Source organism: Chiloscyllium plagiosum, chromosome 14, assembly GCF_004010195.1.
Source record: "Chiloscyllium plagiosum isolate BGI_BamShark_2017 chromosome 14, ASM401019v2, whole genome shotgun sequence".
In the NCBI taxonomy this organism is placed as follows: domain Eukaryota; kingdom Metazoa; phylum Chordata; class Chondrichthyes; order Orectolobiformes; family Hemiscylliidae; genus Chiloscyllium; species Chiloscyllium plagiosum.
In genome coordinates, this window is record NC_057723.1 from 75,027,078 (window position 1) to 75,046,252 (window position 19,175).

At 43.9% G+C, this 19,175-nt stretch overlaps 1 protein-coding gene and 1 pseudogene across 1 annotated transcript in view; both read right to left on the minus strand.

Annotated features, from left to right (window-relative positions):
- Window positions 1–18,574, minus strand: part of LOC122556809 (alpha-2Db adrenergic receptor-like) — an 82,440-nt gene extending 63,866 nt beyond the window's left edge. Inside the window, exon 1 of the mRNA XM_043704013.1 lies at window positions 17,057–18,574. Within this exon, the coding sequence (XP_043559948.1) occupies window positions 17,092–18,450 (1,359 nt within the window). The 5' untranslated portion in view covers window positions 18,451–18,574 and the 3' untranslated portion in view covers window positions 17,057–17,091. The remainder of the gene's footprint in view (window positions 1–17,056) is intronic.
- Window positions 6,639–6,742, minus strand: LOC122557014 (annotated as a pseudogene).
- Window positions 18,575–19,175: the final 601 nt, after the last annotated feature.

A 19,175-nucleotide genomic window follows, 5' to 3' on the forward strand; every position in this document is an offset into this window, starting at 1 on the left:
GTGGGGGACGGTCAGGGGGCTGGAGGCCGGAGTGGGGACAGTCAGGGAGCTGGAGGTCAGAGTGGGGGACAGTCAGGGGGCCGGAGGCCGGAGTGGTGGATGGTCAGGGGGCTGGAGGCTGGCCCCACTTATTCAGGACTGAGATGAGGAAGAATGTCTTCATTCAGGGAGTTGTGAACCTGTGGAATTCTCTCCCACAGGAAACGGTTGGGGCCAGTTCATTCAAGACGATGCTGCATGTAGCCCTTGCAGCTAAAAGGATCAAGGGGTACGTGGAGAGAAACCAGGAATGTGATACTGAGATTACATGGTCAGCTGGGATCATATTGATGAGTGGGGCAGGCTCGAAGGGCTGAATGGCCTACTCCTGCATCTTGTATCTCTGTTTAAAAGTTAAAATCTACGTAGATTCTTAGAGTCATAGCATCAGAGAGCACAGAAACAGACCCTTCAGTCCAACCAGTTATACCCAACATAATCCCAAACTAATCTAGTCCCACCTGCCTGCTCCTGGTCCATATCCCTCCAAACCTTTCCTAATCATGTACTTATCCATATGTTTTTTTAAACATTGTATCTGTACCTCCATCCACCACTTCCTCAGGAAGTTCATTTCACAGACAAACCACCCTCTGATTAAAAAATTTGTCCCTCGTGTCTTTTTAAAATCTCTTCGTCACACCTTAAAATGTGTAACCTGGTCTTGAAATATCTCATCCTTGTGAAAAGACTGCTACCGTTGACCCTATCCATGCCCCTCAGGATTTTATGAGCTTCTGCAAGGTCGCCTCTCAACAGAAACTAGCTACAGTTATAGATCATTTAAGACCTGTGTCTGTTTTGCCATTCTGTGAGATTATAGCTGAAATGCAACTTAAATACACTTGATATCTACAGTCAGTCCCCTGTCCACAGCTTTAGTCACCTCCTCAGAAACTTTCATTAGAGTCATCCAGCTTGATCTACCTTTAGCAAATACACGTTAGAAGATGGATTCTGTGCTGTATGGTTATGACTCTCTCTGATCAACTGAAATGTTCAAGTTGCTCAGTCCTTAGTGATGGACTCCAGTAAGTTCTTGATGCATTACCATAGAATCACTGCAGTGTGAAACAGGCCATTTGGCCAACCAGTTCCACACCGACCCTCTGAAGAGTAACCCACCCAGACCCATTCCCCTACCTCTCTGCATTTACTCCTGACTAATGGACATACCCTACACATCCCTGAACACTATGGTCAATTTCCCATGGCCAATCCACCCTAACCTGCACATCTTTGGAATGTGGGAGGAAACCAGAGCACCCAGAGGGAACCCACGCAGACACAGGGAGAATGTATAACTCCACACCGACAGTGACCCGAGGATAGAATCGAATCTGGATCCCTGGTGCTGTGAGGCAGCAGTGCTAACCACTGAATCTGTTGATTTCATAAGTCTCCTTGCTTGATTCAATATCAGTTCCCTTGGAATGTTAATATTCTCTCTATTGTAGGTACTGATCCAAAGATTCAATACGTTTAAGTGTCCATTATTTCTTCATTTTCATTGAGTTTATTATCCAGTTTTCAAGGGGCCCAAGTTACTCCCAATTGGTATACATTTCCTAAAATAATTGCAAAAAAAAAGTGTTCAAGTTGATTTCCCTTTGAAGTTTAGAACATAGAACAATACAGCACAGAACAGGCCCTTTGGCCCACGATGTTGTGCCGAACATTTGTCTTAGCTTAAGCACCTATCCATGTACCTTTCCAATTGCCGCTTAAAGGTCACCAATGATTCTGACTCTGCCACTCCCACAGGCAGCGCATTCCATGTCCCCACCACTCTCTGGGTAAAGAACCTATCCCCTGACATCTCCCCTATACCTTCCACCCTTCACCTTAAATTTATGTCCCCTTGTAACACTCTGTCTCTCCAAAGCTTCCACATCTTTCCTAAAGTGAGGCGACCAGAACTGCACACAGTACTCCAACTGTGGCCTAACCAAAGTCCTGTACAGCTGCAACATCACTTCACGAGTCTTGAATTCAATCCCTCTGCTAATGAACGATAATACTCCATAGGCCTTCTTACAAACTCTATCCACCTGAGTGGCAACCTTCAAAGATCTATGTACATAGACCCCAAGATCCCTCTGTTCCTCCACCTGACTAAGAACCCTACCATTAACCCTGTATTCCGCATTCTTATTTGTTCTTCCAAAATGGACAACCTCACACTTGTCAGGGTTGGACTTCATCTGCCACTCCTCAGCCCAGCTCTGCCTCATATCTAAGTCCCTCTGGAGCCGACAACAGCCCTCCTCACTGTCCACAACTCCACCTATCTTCGTATCATCTGCAAATTTACTGACCCACCCTTCGACTCCCTCATCTAAGTCATTAATAAAAATTACAAACAGCAGAGGACCCAGAACTGATCCCTGCTGAACTCCACTTGTAACTGGGCTCCAGGCTGAATATTTACCATCTATCACCACTCTCTGACTTCGACCGGTTAGCCAGTTTTCTATCCAACTGGCCAAATTTCCCTCTATCCCATGCCTCCTGACTTTCCGCATAAGCCTACCATGGGGAACCTTATCAAATGCCTTACTAAAATCCATGTATACTACATCCACTGCTCTACCCTCATCCACATGCTTGGTCACCTCCTCAAAGAATTCAATAAGACGTGTAAGGCAAGTTTCTTTTCTAACTCCCCTTTGTAACCTGACTTTTTCTTCATTCATTCACCAGATGAGGGCATTGCTGGCAAGGTGGGCATTTATTGCCCATCCCTAATTGCCCAGAGGGCAGTTACAACTCAATTACATTGCTGTGGGTCTGGAGTAACATGTAGGCCAGACCAGGTAAGGATGGAAATTTCCTTCCCTGAAGGATGTTAGTGAACCAGATGGGCTTTGCCCCCTGATAATTGGCTCATGGTTATTAGATAGATTTCCTACAGTGTGGAACAGGCCCTTCAGCCCAACAAGTCCACACCGACCCTCCAAAGAGCAACCCACCCTGACTAGTGCACCTATCACTACGGGCAATTTAGCATGGCCAATCCACCATAACCTGCACATCTTTGGACTGTGGGAGGAAACTGGAGCACCCGGAAGAAACCCACGCAGACACGGGGAGAATGTGCAAACTCCACACAGACAGTCACCTGAGATGGGAATTGAACCCAGGTCCCTGGCGCTGTGAGGCAGAAGTGCTAACCACTGAGCCACCGTGCCGCCCAAAAGACACGTAGAATTCCTAGAGTGTGGCAGCAGGCAATTCAGGCCATGCCAACCCACCAAAGAGCATCCCGCCCAGTCTCACCCCACCCCTGTAACCCTGCATTTCCCATGGCTAATCCACCTAACCAGCACATGTTAGAGGAAACCACAGCACCCAGAGGAAACCCACAGACACAGAGAGAACGTGCAAACTTCACACAGACCATCATCCAAGGCTGGAATCGAACCCAGATCCCGGGTGCTGTGAAGCAGCAGTGCTAACCACTGAGCCACCGTGCTGCCTCAATAGACTCTGAATTCTAGATTTTTACTGAATTCAAATTCCATCATCTGCTGTGGCGTGATTCAAACCTGGATCCCCAGAATATTACCTGGGTCTCTGGATTTACAATCCAGTGATAATTACCTCTGCCCGTCCCCTTCACTGCTCTTTGTATCCCTCTTAGTTATCAGGGTCCTTTGTGACAACATGCAATTGTGCTACTGACTTCTCAATTTGTGCAACTACTCAAGGATAAAAGCTAACATTTCTGGGAGTAATCAGGTAACCTTTGATTGAATCAGGGGCAGCCTTCATAGCAACTGAGTGAAGTCAAACTGTTTGTTTCTGGAAATAATTTGAGGTCTGGTGGTAACCATAGCGATCAACTCAAAAGAGCTAGCAGTGAGACGTCTCAGTTCTGTTGAGGAAACAGTTCGGACAGTGATAACATTCCCATATGCATATCACTTCAAAAAGTGAAAGTTGCGTGTATATTTTTAAAAAGCATGTTTTGTTCTCTGCGCAGTTTTGTTGTCTTGTTAGTTGGGCAGGGTGCTAAATTGTTTGCCAATCTGCTGAAAGCATGCTTCTAATTCACACAAAATAAAAACCGAAAGAACTGCGGCTGCTGTAAATCAGAAACAAATCTGAAATTGCTGGAAAAACTCAGCAGATCTGGCAGCATAGAATCATAGAATAACAGGTAGCCCGGAGTGAGTTATAGAGTCATAGAATCATAGAGATGTACAGCATGGAAACAGACCCATCGGTCCAACCTATCCATGCCGACCAGATATCCCAACCCAATCTAGTCCCACCTGCCAGCACACAGCCCATATCCCTCCAAACCCTTCCTATTCATATACCCATCCAAATGCCTCTTAAATGTTACAATTGTACCAACCTCCACCACTTCCTCTGGCAGCTCACTCCATACACGTACCACCTTCTGCATGAAAAGGTTGTCCCTTAGGTCTCTTCTGTGGAAGGAAATCAGAGTTAATGTGCCGCATTCAGTGACCCTTCCTCAGAATGTTCTGAGGAAGGGTCACCGGACCAGAAATGTTAATTCTGATTTCTCTTCACAGATACTGCCAGACCTGCTGAGCTTTTCCAGCAATTCCGGATTTGTCTCTATTTCACACTGTGGGTTTCTCATGAAGACAGTTGGAAGGCAGTGGCAGGATTCTTTTTTAACAGTGATCAGTAAGATTCAGGATTCAGAGATAGAACATAGAACATAGAACATAGAAGAATACAGCGCAGTACAGGCCCTTGGGCCCTCGATGTTGCGCCGATCCAAGCCCACCTAAACTACACTAACCCACTATCCTCCATATACCTATCCAATGCCCTCTTAAATGCCCATAAAGAGGGAGAGTCCACCACTGTTACTGGCAGGGCATTCCATGAACTAACGACTCGCTGAGTGAAGAACCTACCCCTAACATCAGTCCTATATCTACCCCCCCTTAATTTAAAGCTATGCCCCCTTGGAATACCCGACTCAATACGCGGGAAAAGGTTCATACTGTCGACCCTATCTAACCCCCTAATCATCTTGTACACCTCAATCAAGTCACCCCTAAACCTTCTTTTCTCTAGTGAAAACAGCCCCAAGTGCCTCAGTCTTTCCTCATACGATTTTCCTTCCATACCAGGCAACATCCTGGTAAACCTCCTCTGCACCCGTTCCAATGCCTCCACATCCTTCCTATAGTATGGCGACCAAAACTGCACACAATATTCCAGATGCGGCCGTACCAGAGTCTTATACAACTGCATCATGACCTCAGGACTCCGGAACTCAATTCCTCTAGATGTTTATATTCTGAGGGGAAATAAATTTGTTTGCATCTAGAAAAGGTTTGCTATATGGTTATTTCTGAAATAGAACTGTCTTCATACCTTTGTGTATTTTACTGACAAAAACGATAAAGGATGTGTCTATGTGTTGACACTAAGTTAAAAAGCTATAATCATGAATGCTTTCAAAGGAATAAGAAAAACAAGCTTGCCTATCAGGATATCATAGGTTCAAGTCTATTTAAATTACTGCTACGAAAGAGTACAGTTACAACAAGAGCAGCTGAACCTGCCTAAAGAACAGCCTCAAAGTGCTCTGCCTACGCATTGCTTAATGCCTGGGCATTAAAGACACTAATGTATGCTGATGTGGTATTGTTGAATAGTCATTCTAGAGCCACTGGGACAGGTCTCTGGTTACAGTGATCCGGACAAGAGTTTAGCACTATTGGCAATTGCATCAGTAATGCTTTGACTTAAAACCAAAGAATTTCAGTATTGGGAAGGGAAGCCAGTTACGTGCTGAATCTCACTGCGGCTGACAGACAGATCTTTGCTGTGTTTCTGGCCCATCTTTCCCTTCTAGATTATGGATTAATATGTTGTCAGATGCCATGTCAGGTTATTAGTAGCTAAAGATGTTAGAAATCCTACACATTTAAAGTAAACAAAATGATGAGCTAAGTGTGTCTTCAGGATACACTTTAATCTGTAGGTTTTCAAAGCACCCTTCCTTATCATCTAGTCTTTTAAGGCTATGCATCCATACTCTAGACAAGACCAAATTATGACTAGGCATGGAATTTATTTCTGTGTATCTGCTAACTCTGCTCTGTAACTGGTCACCCTTGATGGAAAAAGGCCTTCCTTTTGAGCTCAGTGCCTCTCTTTGGCAAGGTAACTGGAACTGGGAACTAATTATGTGAAGAAGTCTGGGCACAAATCTCTATGGTATTGCCAATGTAACAACTTATAAAATATTTATAATGAATACATTATCATTTCAAGATCAATATTCATTATAAAACAATATTTTTTAATAGAAGCCCTACAGTGTGGAAACAGGCCATTCGGCCCAACAAATCCATACCAACTCTCTGAAGAGCATTCCATCCCTTACCCTATCCCTGTAACCTCATATTTTCACATGGCTAACCCACCTAGCCTGCACATCCTGGGACACGATGGGCAATCCTCCCTAACGGCACATCCTTAGACTGTGGGAGGAAATTGGGGCAAACCCGCACAGGCAGTGGCCTAAGGGTGGAATTGAACCTGGGTCCCTAGTGCTGTGAGGCAGTGCACCAACCAATCCACTGAGCCAATGCACCACCATCAAAGCATGATTAAAAGTCACTAAGTAGATGACAATGCCTTAAGTATTTGTGTGTTGCAAAGTCACTAGGACTCCTGCCATCCTTATTAAGTTAAAAAACACAATACTAGGTTATAGTCCAAGAAGTTAATTTGGAAGTATTTCCAAATAAATCTGTTGGACTATAACCTGGAGTTGTGTGATTTTTGTCCACCCCAGTCCAACACCAGCACCTCCACATTATCCTAATTAAGGGGAGGGAGTGTTAACCTTCTTTCATACAACACTTTATGGCATTATACATATCTAATCACCTGTCCAGTTTCACTCTATATTTACCTATTGAAATTCTGACTATTTTGAATTAAATAAATATTTGTATTTATATAGACTTCGTAATCTCAGGATACCTCAGAAATTATACCGATAGATTTATAGAGATACAATGGGTGGGATCATCCCTTCCTTAAGGTGAGAGGGGGAAAGATTTAAAAGGGACTTAAGGGGCAACTTTTTCACACAGAGGGCAGTGCGTGTATAGAATGAGCTGCCAGAGGGAGTGGTGGAGGTTGGTCCAATTACAGCATTTAAAAGGCATCTGCATAGATATATGAATAGGAAGGGTTTGAAGGAATATGGGTCAGATGCTGGCAAATGGAGCTAGTTTAGGATATCTGGATGGGTTCGACGTAAGGCTCTATACAACTCGATGACTCTAAGAGGCACAGATTTTAAATGAATTGCAAAAGAAGCCCGTGAGAAAGCAAAAACTCATTTTCACTCAGTGGGTAACCAGTGCATGACCTGGGGAGTGTGGTGAAGGAAGGTTCAATTGATGCAGGCTAGAGGATGATTATTTGAATACAGAGGTATGGGGGAAAGAGACAGTATATTGGCACCAGGTAATGAAACTCACTTGATGGGCTGGTGTAGGTAGGAGGACTGAATGGGCTCTTTCTGTGCCTTAAGAATTCTGTGATGTGCACTAATTTGTGCAAGACTTAGAAGCTGAATCCAGGGTAGGGGTGTGCCCATTGAGACTCATTCCCCATCAAGTCACGTCTAGCTTGGAAACTATGTATTTCATAGCAGTGAAACTACAAAGAAACATCAACTAGCTCTGAAATGTCCATCAACATCATTTTTATTGCTCGGAGTGTGACTGAGCTGCTCAGGGAATGGAGCAGTCAGAAAGAATGGTGCACCCTCCCACAGTGGGAACATATTAACTCAACCTTGACGACTTGAACAGCAGAATGCAAACCTGTACATCTTGCGAGCAAACAAAGTTCGAGCTGCTATCAGCATTCACACGACATAGTTAATGCAGTGCAGAAATCAATAACGTGAAGTTTTGTAGCCACATTGGTACCACTTGGAAAACATTGTTCAAAGTTTGTGCGAAGGTTTGTAGCTCGGGTGCTCGTTGTTGTGGTTCTGTTCGCCAAGCTGGAAGTTTTTGTTGCAAACATTTCACCCCCTGGCTAGGCGACATCATCAGTGCTTGGGAGCCTCCTGCGAAGCGCTTCTTTGATGTTTCCTCCCGTGTTTATAGTGGTCTGTCCCTGCCGCTTCCGGTTGTCAGTTTCAGCTGTCCGCTGTAGTGGTTGGTATATTGGGTCCAGTGTGGCTACTTAGGATAGCTGGTCGTGTCGTTTCGTGGCTAGTTGATGTTCATGTATGCGGATTGCTAGCTGTCTTCCTGTTTGTCCTATACTAGCCACAAAACGACATGATCAGCTATCCTTAGTATCCACACACGCAGACAACAAGCAACATGAATTCGACTGGGACAACACTACTATCGTGGGGCAAGCCAGACAGAGAACAGCCAGGGAATTCCTAGAGGCATGGCATTCATCCACAAACTCCATCAACAAACACATCAACCTGGACCCAATATACCAACCACTACAGCGGACAGCTGAAACTGACAACCGGAAGCGGCAGGGACAGACCACTATAAACACCGGAGGAAACATCAAAGAAGCGCTTCGCAGGAGGCTCCCAAGCACTGATGATGTCGCCTAGCCAGGGGACGAAACGTTTGCAACAAAAACATTGTTCCTCATGGACAGTGGAAGACCTAATGGAGCCTGACTGCGTAGTGAAACATAATGAACATCGAGAGATATGAACCATCAATTAATCTGTCAAACTCCCGCACCACAACCTTTCACTGGGGTGCTGTGCTCCCACACATTTTGCACAGTTTTTCAACAAAATGCCTTGGGAAATATATATTGCTTTTCATAAAATGATACCACCAGCTGGTGAGCACATGTGTGTACTAATGCTACTGGAGGCACGGGCTGTGGCATTTGAGCCAATTGTACCAGAAAAGATTGTCTCCAGGCAACCAGATTTTAATTGCAATCAAATCACAGCTGATTCAATATTTCCAAAGGGTTTTCTTTCCTCCAAAATAGAGAACACTGAAACTGGCTGAAGCAAGATTTATTAAGAATTTTCAGGAGTTGGATAAGTCAATGAAAAGAAACAGTGCAGTCGGTTAGCTGTGGCAGCAAGCAGCCTGAGAGGAAGATTGCTTTCAACTTCAAGTTGAACAAGGGCACTTACTGTGAATGGTCACAGTGTTTATGGTTAATGCTAAAACTGGCAGGAGGCTTGTGTGTTGCACTGTAATCTTTTGTTCTCAAAGTTAGTGATAACTGAACATGTCTGTAAAGTCTCATATCAATTTTTACAGATGCCCATTCTATCTGAATGCATCACCACTTGGTATGGCAACTACTCTGCCTAGGACTGCAAGGAACTATAGAAGAATTTGGGTAAATGTAGGGGAATGGGTTTGGGTGGGTTGCTCTTCGGAGGGTCGGTGTGGACTTGTTGGGCCGAAGGGCCTGTTTGCACACTGTAAATAATGTAATCTAATCTAATCACACAAACCCAACCTCCCATCCGTTGACTCCATCGACATTTCTCGCTGCCTCGGGAAGGCAGCCAACATCATCAAAGAGGAGTCAAGATCAGAGTGGCGCTGGAAAAGCACAGCCGGTCAGGCAGCATCCGAGGAGCAGGAAAATCGACATTTCAGGCAAAAGCCCTTCATCAAAGACCGCTCCCACCCCGGTTAAAATCTCTTCCAACCTCTTCTGTTGGGTAGAAGATACAAAAGCTTAAACACACATACCAACAGATTCAAGAACAGCTTATTCCCTGCTGTTATTAGATTTCAGAATGGACCTCTCTAATATTAAATATAATGTTGGTCTTGCTCTCTCTGCACCTTCTCTGCAGCCATAACATTGTACTCCTCACTCTAGTCTATTACCCTGATATATTTTATATGGAATGATCTGTCAGTACTACATGCAAAACAAACCTTTTCACTGTATCTAGATACATGGGACAATAATCAATCAAATCAAATCAAAGATTTTCCTCAAAGAGCCACATGAGCACTAATGTTACAACTAATCTGGCTTAAAGTACAGGCAGCTTTGTCAATCAGTAAATTTAAGTAAAGTCTTTAATGTGAGGCAATAGCTCAGATATTATGCTGACTTGGTAGAGGTTCCACATTTCAGATTTGTGAATCTTATTGCCCAACCATAATCCTAAATGATCCTCCACTCCTACATCAGACACAATGTTGTGCAATCAAAAGTGGACTATCTAGCAGCCTTTGGTCATAAAAACTGCTCAAAGCTTTAGGCACAGAGTGTTGATCTGGAGTTCCTTTGGGAATGCAATATAATTCCTGGGTCTTTACTTTTGCGCACTTTGCATTACTTCTCTAACACAAGAGACAATGTGTTTGATATTCACTGAAAGTATATCCTGTTGATGTATTCCATTATGCCTCAGTGTTATTAATGGAGATATCTGTGCACTTATTGTTACCTTTGATTTTCCCCTTGATTCTATGTTGAATTGCTGTTGTAAAGCAGTCAACTTATGTGAACGTCTCTCTTCGTGTAACGCTATAACTTTCAATTGCTGTCTCAGCTGATTGCTTATACTCATAAATCACTAGAGTGGCACGTAAATATTTGCACTCAGTCCGCTTCTAATGAACCATTCTAAATTATGACAAGGAATAACTAAGGTATACCATTAGCACTGCAGTTGTCTTTTACAGTATGGACAAATTAGTATGATACATTCTGCTTGAAAGATTCAAAATATGCAGCAGAAAATAAAAAGTAATCAGTGTGATAGAGATAAAAAAAAGGAATGATGATGTTACACATCCCAACTCAATGGCACAGGTTAAAGCCTGAAATTAAAGTACAGTCATTTTCACAGCATCATGTCCAATGCACATTGTTGACTCACAATTACATAACCAGGAACCATTCTTAGTTAAATGATGATATTAATTAGGAACAACTTCTTAGAACTACTTTCTCACTTAGCACAGCTCATCTAAATATCCTGATGACTATTTCTGCACAAGGATATAATCTTACCTCAAAATGTTTGATAAAGTGAACATGAACTTGCTAAGAAAGATCATAATTTTGACTCATCACAAATGCCATTATTCATTGGTGCAAATATATTGTGGAAACTAATAATTACATTTTTACGTTTCTCTCATGTGATTGAATGCACCAGATATTGAGGATTAGAAATTAGAAAGCATTTTGTGCTGGAATCAGAATTTTGTTTCGAGTTAGAGTCATAGTCATAGAGATGTACAGCATGGAAACAGACCCTTCGGTCCAACCTGTCCATGCCGACCAGATATCCCAACCCAATCTAGTCTCAGCTGCCAGCACCGCCTATATCCCTCCAAACTCTTCCTATTCATATACCCATCCAATGCCTCTTAAATGTTGCACTTGTACCAGCCTCCTCTACTTCCTCTGGCAGCTCATTCCATACATGTACCATCCTCTGCATGTAAAAGTTGCCTCTTGGGTCTCTTTTAAATCTTTCTCCTCTCACCCTAAACCTATGCCCTCTAGTTCTGGACTCCCCGACCCCAGGGAAAAGACTTTGTCTATTTGTCCTATCCATGCCCCTCATAATTTTATAAATCTCTATAAGGTCACCCCTCAGCCTCCGACACTCCAGGGAAAACAGCCCCAGCCTGTTCAGTCTCTCCCTATAGCTCAAATCTTTCAACCTTGGCAATATCCTTGTAAATCTTTTCTGAACCCTTTCAAGTTTCACAACATCTTTCCGATAGGAAGGAGACCAGAATTGCACGCAATATTCCAACAGTTATCTGAATTAAACTCCATCTGCCACTTCTCAGCCCATTGGCCCATCTGGTTAAGATCCTGTTGTAATCTGAGGTAACCCTCTTCGCTGTCCACCACACCTCCAATTTTGGTATCATCTGCAAACTTACTAACTGTACCTCTTATGCTCGCATCCAAATCATTTGTTTAAATGACAAAAAGTAGAGGACCCAGCACCGATCCTCGTGGCACTCCACTGGTTACAGGCCTCCAGTCTGAAAGACAACCCTCCACCACCACCCTCTGTCTTCTACCTTTGAGCCAGTTCTGTATCCAAATGGCTAGTTCTCCTTGTGTTCCATGAGATCTAACATTGCTAATCAGTCTCCCATGTGGAACCTTGTCGAATGCCTTACTGAAGTCCATGTAGATCACATCTACCGCTCTGCCCTCATCAATCCTCTTTGTCACTTCTTCAAATTATTTGCTTGCTTTTGAAATATACTTAAATAAGATCTACCATTAAAATTGACAGATGAATTGATGGAAATGAATGTTGTCCAAATAAGTACAGGCATGAAAAACTGAGCGAGCAAAGATATACATATGCATTGATTGACAGACAAAGAATGCGGAAACAAAAGATTGTGAAGTAAATGCAGATAGACAGATTTTTAGACAGAATGACAAATAGACATGGACAGATGCACTAAAAATGCATTCACATCTTTTCTAACATGTTGATTAAACTTTTACTGAGGTGATTTGCCCATTCTATGATGACTGGTGGAAAGCTTAATCCCTTTCGATGGGAATGGGAGAGGCCATCGGGAAATGGAAACCCTTATACATTTCACTTCTGTGCTGTGAGGATAAGAAGGTTTTTGCACAATGACTTTCTCCTAGAGAATGTTCTACTCTATGTCACTGTCAATGATTAATTCCTTCACTGTTGATTCATAAACCCACTCTAAATCTGGACTACTGTTGCAAATGCAATTTCACAGCAGTGTCAGGAGTGCTTCAAAAATTCCAAAGCTGGTCAACGGTCCAAAACAAATTCAATCTCGTTTCGTGGTTCTTTGATCTCTTCCACCTCAATAATGAATCAAAATTACATTCACTCCCACATTAGCAATATTAGACATACACTTAAAAGCAAGAGTACTGTTTATATAAATTATTCATTATGAATAAGTAGTGAATTATCCCTGATGTTTTTATTTCATCAATTTCCACAAGATATTCTCTACTAGTAGAAAATAAAGAACTCCGGATGCTAGAAATCTTAAAGAAAAATAGAAATTGATGGAGAAACACAGCAGGTCTGACAGCATCTGTGGAGAGAAAACAGAGTTAATGTTTAGGGTCCAGTGACCCTCCTTTACAACTCGTTAACTTTACTTTCTCTCCAAAGCCACTGCCTGATGTTGCTGGACATTTTCAGGCAGTTTCTATTTTTGTATTCTATATTAGTTCCTGACCTAATTTCATTACATTGGTTTTGATGCAAAAATGCTCATTATTTTACTATAAGTTAACTAGAAATTAATTTTTTGCTCTGTTTCTTTTTGACTCTGGTAATTCAAGTATTCAAAAATGGTAAATTTAGGGATTTGAGACTAAACAGCCAGGTCTTTGTGCAGCTAATATTTTTTCACTGACAAACTGCTGCCTCATGTCAGTAACATTTGAAACTAAAACACATTTGTAGATAGCAACTACAGCATTTCATGTTAACAAACAATTTGTGCAGAATATTATTGTGTGAAAATCTTCATCACTGCGCAGATTTCACAAAATAATTTCACAAGTGTTCTTAAAGAACAAACAAATCTAATGCAATTAGACTGTATGTTTTATTTAACTTATCCATATCTTTTCTCCCTTCGGTAAATAGGGAGGTGAGTCTCAAAACCAAACATTTGCTGACTCTCAATCCAGTTCATTATCACTTCCTTTCCTGTTCTTCCCTCTCACCCCACTGCCACAGCCCACCCACCTTCTAACCCCTTGTCCCAACTACTGCACCTCACTCCATGATTCCCCAACCCTGGCACTTACCTCCCTATTTACTATTATTCTGTGGCAATCTGACATCTACACAGCAAACTTACACAGTTAGCACATGGAAAAACTATCCTTGCCCATACTTTAAAGCTATTCCTCTTTGAAGTTGATGACAAGGAGAAATGTATTTTGGTTCTGTAGGATTAACAGGAGTCTTGGTTTATTGTTAATGAGCTCCTGGGAGAAATACCAGGAGTCGTTTTAAATTCTGTGGGATATTTATGTACATACATTTACATCATATTTTACAACACAACAACATGCCGCTTGGTCAAACTGGTCTATGCTAGTGTTTATTAGATCAGATTCCCTACAGTGTGGAAACAGGCCCTTCGGCCCAATAAGTCCACACCGACCCTCTGAAGAGCAACCCAGCCAGACCCATTCACCTACATTTACCCCTGCCTAATCCACCTAACACTACGGGCAATTTAGCATAGCCAATTCACCTGACCTGCACATCTTTGGACTGTGGGAGGAAACCAGAGCACCCAGAGGAAACCCACGCAGACACAGGGAGAACGTGCAAACTCCACACGGACAGTTGCCCAAGGCAGGAATTGAACCTGGGTCCCTGGCGCTGTGAGGCAGTAGTGCTAACCACTTAGTCTTTTCCCATTTAACTGTATCAGCATGCCCAGCTATTCCTTTCTATCGCATGTACTTAGCTAGCTTTCCATGAAATACATTGACACTACTTGCTTCAATCATTTCCCACAATAGGACGTTTCACTATCCGATCACTCTTGACGGATTTCGCACCATCACTGAATATTCTAGTGTGTGTTTCTCATATTGTCACTGGATATTCCAGGGCATATTTCTCACACCATCACTGAATATTCCAATGCATATTTCTCACACTGTCATTGGATATTCCAGTGCGTATTTCTCACACTATCACTGGATATTCCAGTGCGTATGTCTCACACTATCACTGGATATTCCAGTGCATATTTCTCACACAACCACTGGACATTCCAGTGCATATTTCTCACACCATCATCAAATTGTTACATAAACAGGAGGAGAGCATCTGGCCCATCAGGCTCTCACCAGCTCTCCAAAGGAGCAGTGTACCTGATGCCACTCTCTTGCCTTCTCCACGTGATCCTGCATACTGTTCTTTTTCAGGTAATAATCAAATCTCCTCTGGGTGAATATTCCACATTTTAACCACTAACTATACAGAAGCATCCTATGCTCGCCATTTCTATTTTTGACAATGACTTGCAATGTGTTTCCTCTCAATTGTGACCCTTCCACCAATGGAACATTTTATCCATAGCTACTTTCGATAAGATCCCTCGTGGTTTGGAACACCTTGAAATCTCAGCACAACCTTCTCTCCTCCAAGAAAAACAGTCCCAACTTCATCAATCTATTAATATAACAGAAGTTGTTTATCTGTGCATCCATTCTTATTCTCTGTACCCTCTCTAATGCCTTCACATTCTTCCTGAGATGAAGATTCCAGATCTGAACGCAATGCTTCAGCTGAATATAACAAACTCCTTGCTCCCGTACTCTATGACCCTATTGATGAAATCTATTTTGATGGATACACTTATAAACTGCTCTATCAGTCCGACTTGCCACCCACTTTCACTTTCAATATATTACGTATATATGAAACTGAATAATATTTTACTCATCCAAATCAATTCCATGCTGGCCTTGTGCAAGATACTGTACTTAAGTCAAAAGAATTGTGCAGAAAGATAGACGAAGGGCTTTACAAAGTGACAGTTGCTTTGTACAGGTCAGGCAGTATTACACTAACATGAGAAAAACAATATTTTTACAGATTAAATGCACTTATATAATTGGAGCATACTGCGCAACAGAAATATGATTGACCTTGATCAGCAATAGTTTTCTTTTTGATAAAGTTGCAGACCATTTAAACTCATAGTGTACGGGTGCTGGAGGAAGTGTAATAAGTAGCCATAGCTGTTCTTGTGATTAATAGTCAGGCAAATCATTTAACTATAAAAACACATTGAAAAAGGTTGTAATCTGAATGCCAATACGTTCTGTGCATTTCAATTGGATAACATTAGGACATATTCACCTTTATAACCCAAGGAATGCTGCTTTGTACAGATCATAGCATCCAGGAATGTGCAGGCTAGGTGGATTAGCCATGGGAAATGCAGGGTTACAGGGATAGAGTAGAGGGGTGGATCTGGGTGGGATGCTGTTCGGAGAGACAGTGTGGGTTCGATGGGCCGAACAGTCTGTTTCCACACTTTGGGATTCTATTATTCTATTTTAACATTACTTTTAAGGGTTAAAAGCTGCTGATGAGCAGTTCTTCAGCAAGAAAATTTAATTTAAATCATACATAGAAAATGACAAATGTTCAGGAAAGAAATGGTCAACTAATCTGAAAATAAGATAACAATTTGTAGTCTGAAGGCAAGAGATTATGCTGTGCAATATTACTGTGACAGAGTGTTGTATATTTGTATAAATTATCTTGATTGCATTTAAATAGACAAACTTTGTTTTAAAGGAATGTATTCAGCATTTGCGTAATACTATACGGCATAATTAGATTTCCAACTCTGATGGCCTCACAGTGAAATTATTTATTACATTTTGCTTGAACTGTGCTGTGGAAACTTGCTTTAGTTAATGTACTCTTCCTGACACAAGCATGGAGTCAAATGACTGATACAGATTCAAACCGCTGAGGTTAAATAGATTGTTAGATCTGTATGACAGACACCCAAACATCTGCAAATCCACCTCATCACAAATTAATGTTGACACTAACCACTATTATTCTGAATTATCTACCAAAAGATACCATAAACAGCATGTTGATTAACTAATGTTGAAAGGTATTATTAATTAGCATTGTTGTAATCAATATTACACAGGGTCTCAATTTGTTTGCTCCTCATACACATGAACACGGCACAATCCTGCAACACCATCACTTCAAAAACGATGCAGACGCTCTTCCCCACAACACATCAAGCAGTGGCTTAAACCCAGCTGAAAGGTACTGGTCCTGTGCTTTTCCACTGGTCTGCCGCACAAGACCATCTCTTTAAAAAGGAACAATTTCTTCAGCTGACTGCCTTTGCAGAGGTGAGAAATCCAATTGAAATATACTTTTATCTGTCAACGTTAGCTAACTTCCTTAACTGTTTAAATATATGTATATATAAACAGAAAACACATCATCGTTAATAGATACCCAGGATGAGGCAGCCGAGTTACCAGTGCAGCTGGCTACAAAGTACGTCTGCGAGTCCTGAAGATGATCTTTTTGAAAGCCTTGCGGAAGTCCCTGTTGAAGATGGTGTAGATGATGGGGTTGAGCGAGCTGTTACAGTAACCAATCCAAAAGAAGAAGTTGAAGAGGGGCTCGGGGATGGTGCAGCTCTGTCGACAGATGGCCCTCAGGCTGTAGGTGAAGAAGAAGGGGAACCAGCACAGCACAAAGACGCCAATGACTACGGCCAGCACGAAGGTGAAGCGTTTCTCCCGCAGCTGGGCCAGCCGGCTCTTACTGAGCCTGGACACGGGTCGAGCTGCCTTTCTCTTCCTCCTCTGCTCCAGGAAGAGCTGAGAGGCCCTATGGCCAGCCCAGGACAGGCGGCTACAACCCGGACCCGGGAGGGGAGGCAGGGTCGAGGAGGACGGAGGAGGCAGGGCCAAGGGAAGGGGGAGGGGGACCTCCTGACTCCTCCTGAGCTCCACAGGCCGGCTCTGAGCCTCCGAGGAGCAACTCTCCTCCAAGTCAATGTCTTCCAGCTCTTCCTCCTCATCGTCCTCCTGGTGTGGGTGGCTCTGGGAGCTGGGTGGGCTGCCACCCGGGGCACCTGCCCGGTCTCGGGGGCGGCGGCGGCGGGAGAAGGCGCTCTCCAAGGGAAGAGCAGGGGCAGGGGCACCGGGCTGCCCGTTGCCAGCCACCGAGACCACTGAGGTCCTCTGCTTGGCCACCCGGTAGATTCGGAAGTAGACCAACATCATGATGAGGCAGGGGGCGAAGAAAGAGACAGCGCAAGATGACAGGATGTACCAGGTCTCATCGTTGAGTTGGCAGCAGCCTTGCCTGGCACGGTCCACGCTGACCAAGGGCGGGAAGGAGATGACCGCCGAGATGAGCCACACCACCGCGATCATGGCTTTGATGCGGCGCGGGGTCCGTTTCAAGTTGTATTCGACGGCCCTGGTCACAGCCCAGTAGCGATCCAAGCTAATGGCACACAGGTGGACAATGGACGAGGTGCAGAAGAGCACGTCCAGTGCCAGGTAGATGCCGCACCAGACGCTGCCAAAGTACCAGTAGCCCATCAGCTCGTTGGCCAGCGAGAAGGGGATGACCAGAGCGGCCACCAGGATGTCCGCCGATGCCAGCGACACCAGGAAGAGGTTCTGAGGAGGCCGGAGCGCCCGGCTGGTCAGCACGGCCACCACCACCAGTGCGTTGCCCACCATGGTCAGCATGATGACCGTTACCACTGCCAGACTGACCGCTGCCGCCGCTAGCCCGCTGTAAGGTGCTGAGGTCAGCTGACCTCCAGCCACCATCGTGCTGTTCCCCTCCTGGGAGCGGTTAGGGGCGGGCTGCCCACACAACTCCATCTGGGGGCTGGGGAGGGGGTGTCCCTCAACTGCCTCTCCCTCACTCCCTCCAGCTCTATCCCCCCGACTATCACCTCTCCCTCACTCCCTCCAGCTCTACCCTCCCTCAACCACGTCTCCCTCTACTGCCCCCTTCTCACTCTCATCAGTTCTAACTTCACTCTAACACCTCTACCCTCCCTCTACCTCCTCCCCCTCACTCCCTGCTTCCTGTTACATACCCTCCGGCCGCTCTCTGCCCTCTCCCAGTCCCAGTGCAATCACCTCCTCTCCAGTGCCTCTCCTCAGCATTCACTCACTGCCCGATGTATCTCCGAAACTGGATTCAGGATGCTGCTCTCCTTCTCTCTATCTCTCGCTCCCTTTCTCTTCTTAGCTATCTCTCTCTCTCTGAGGAGGGGGAAGCTCTGAAGGCAGTGTTTGGTTGGTTGGTTATTTCCCAAACGTTCCTGGATAACTCTCCGCACTTCGGATTTCTCTCTCTCTAGCCGCTCAACCTTTACAAAGTTCCCGGAGCCCTGACGTCAAGCCAATCGCAGTCTTCAGGAAAAAAAAAGGGGGACTAGATCTCTCTCTCTTTGACTGACTCCAACACTTTATTATGGGCAGACAGGGAGAGAGGGTAACTACTCCTGACTCCTTACCCAAGAGCTGTGTAGCTCATGTTGCAAGTGAAAACCTAAGTCTGTCTCACATCTCAACCTCCTTGTTCCAACTTCACACCT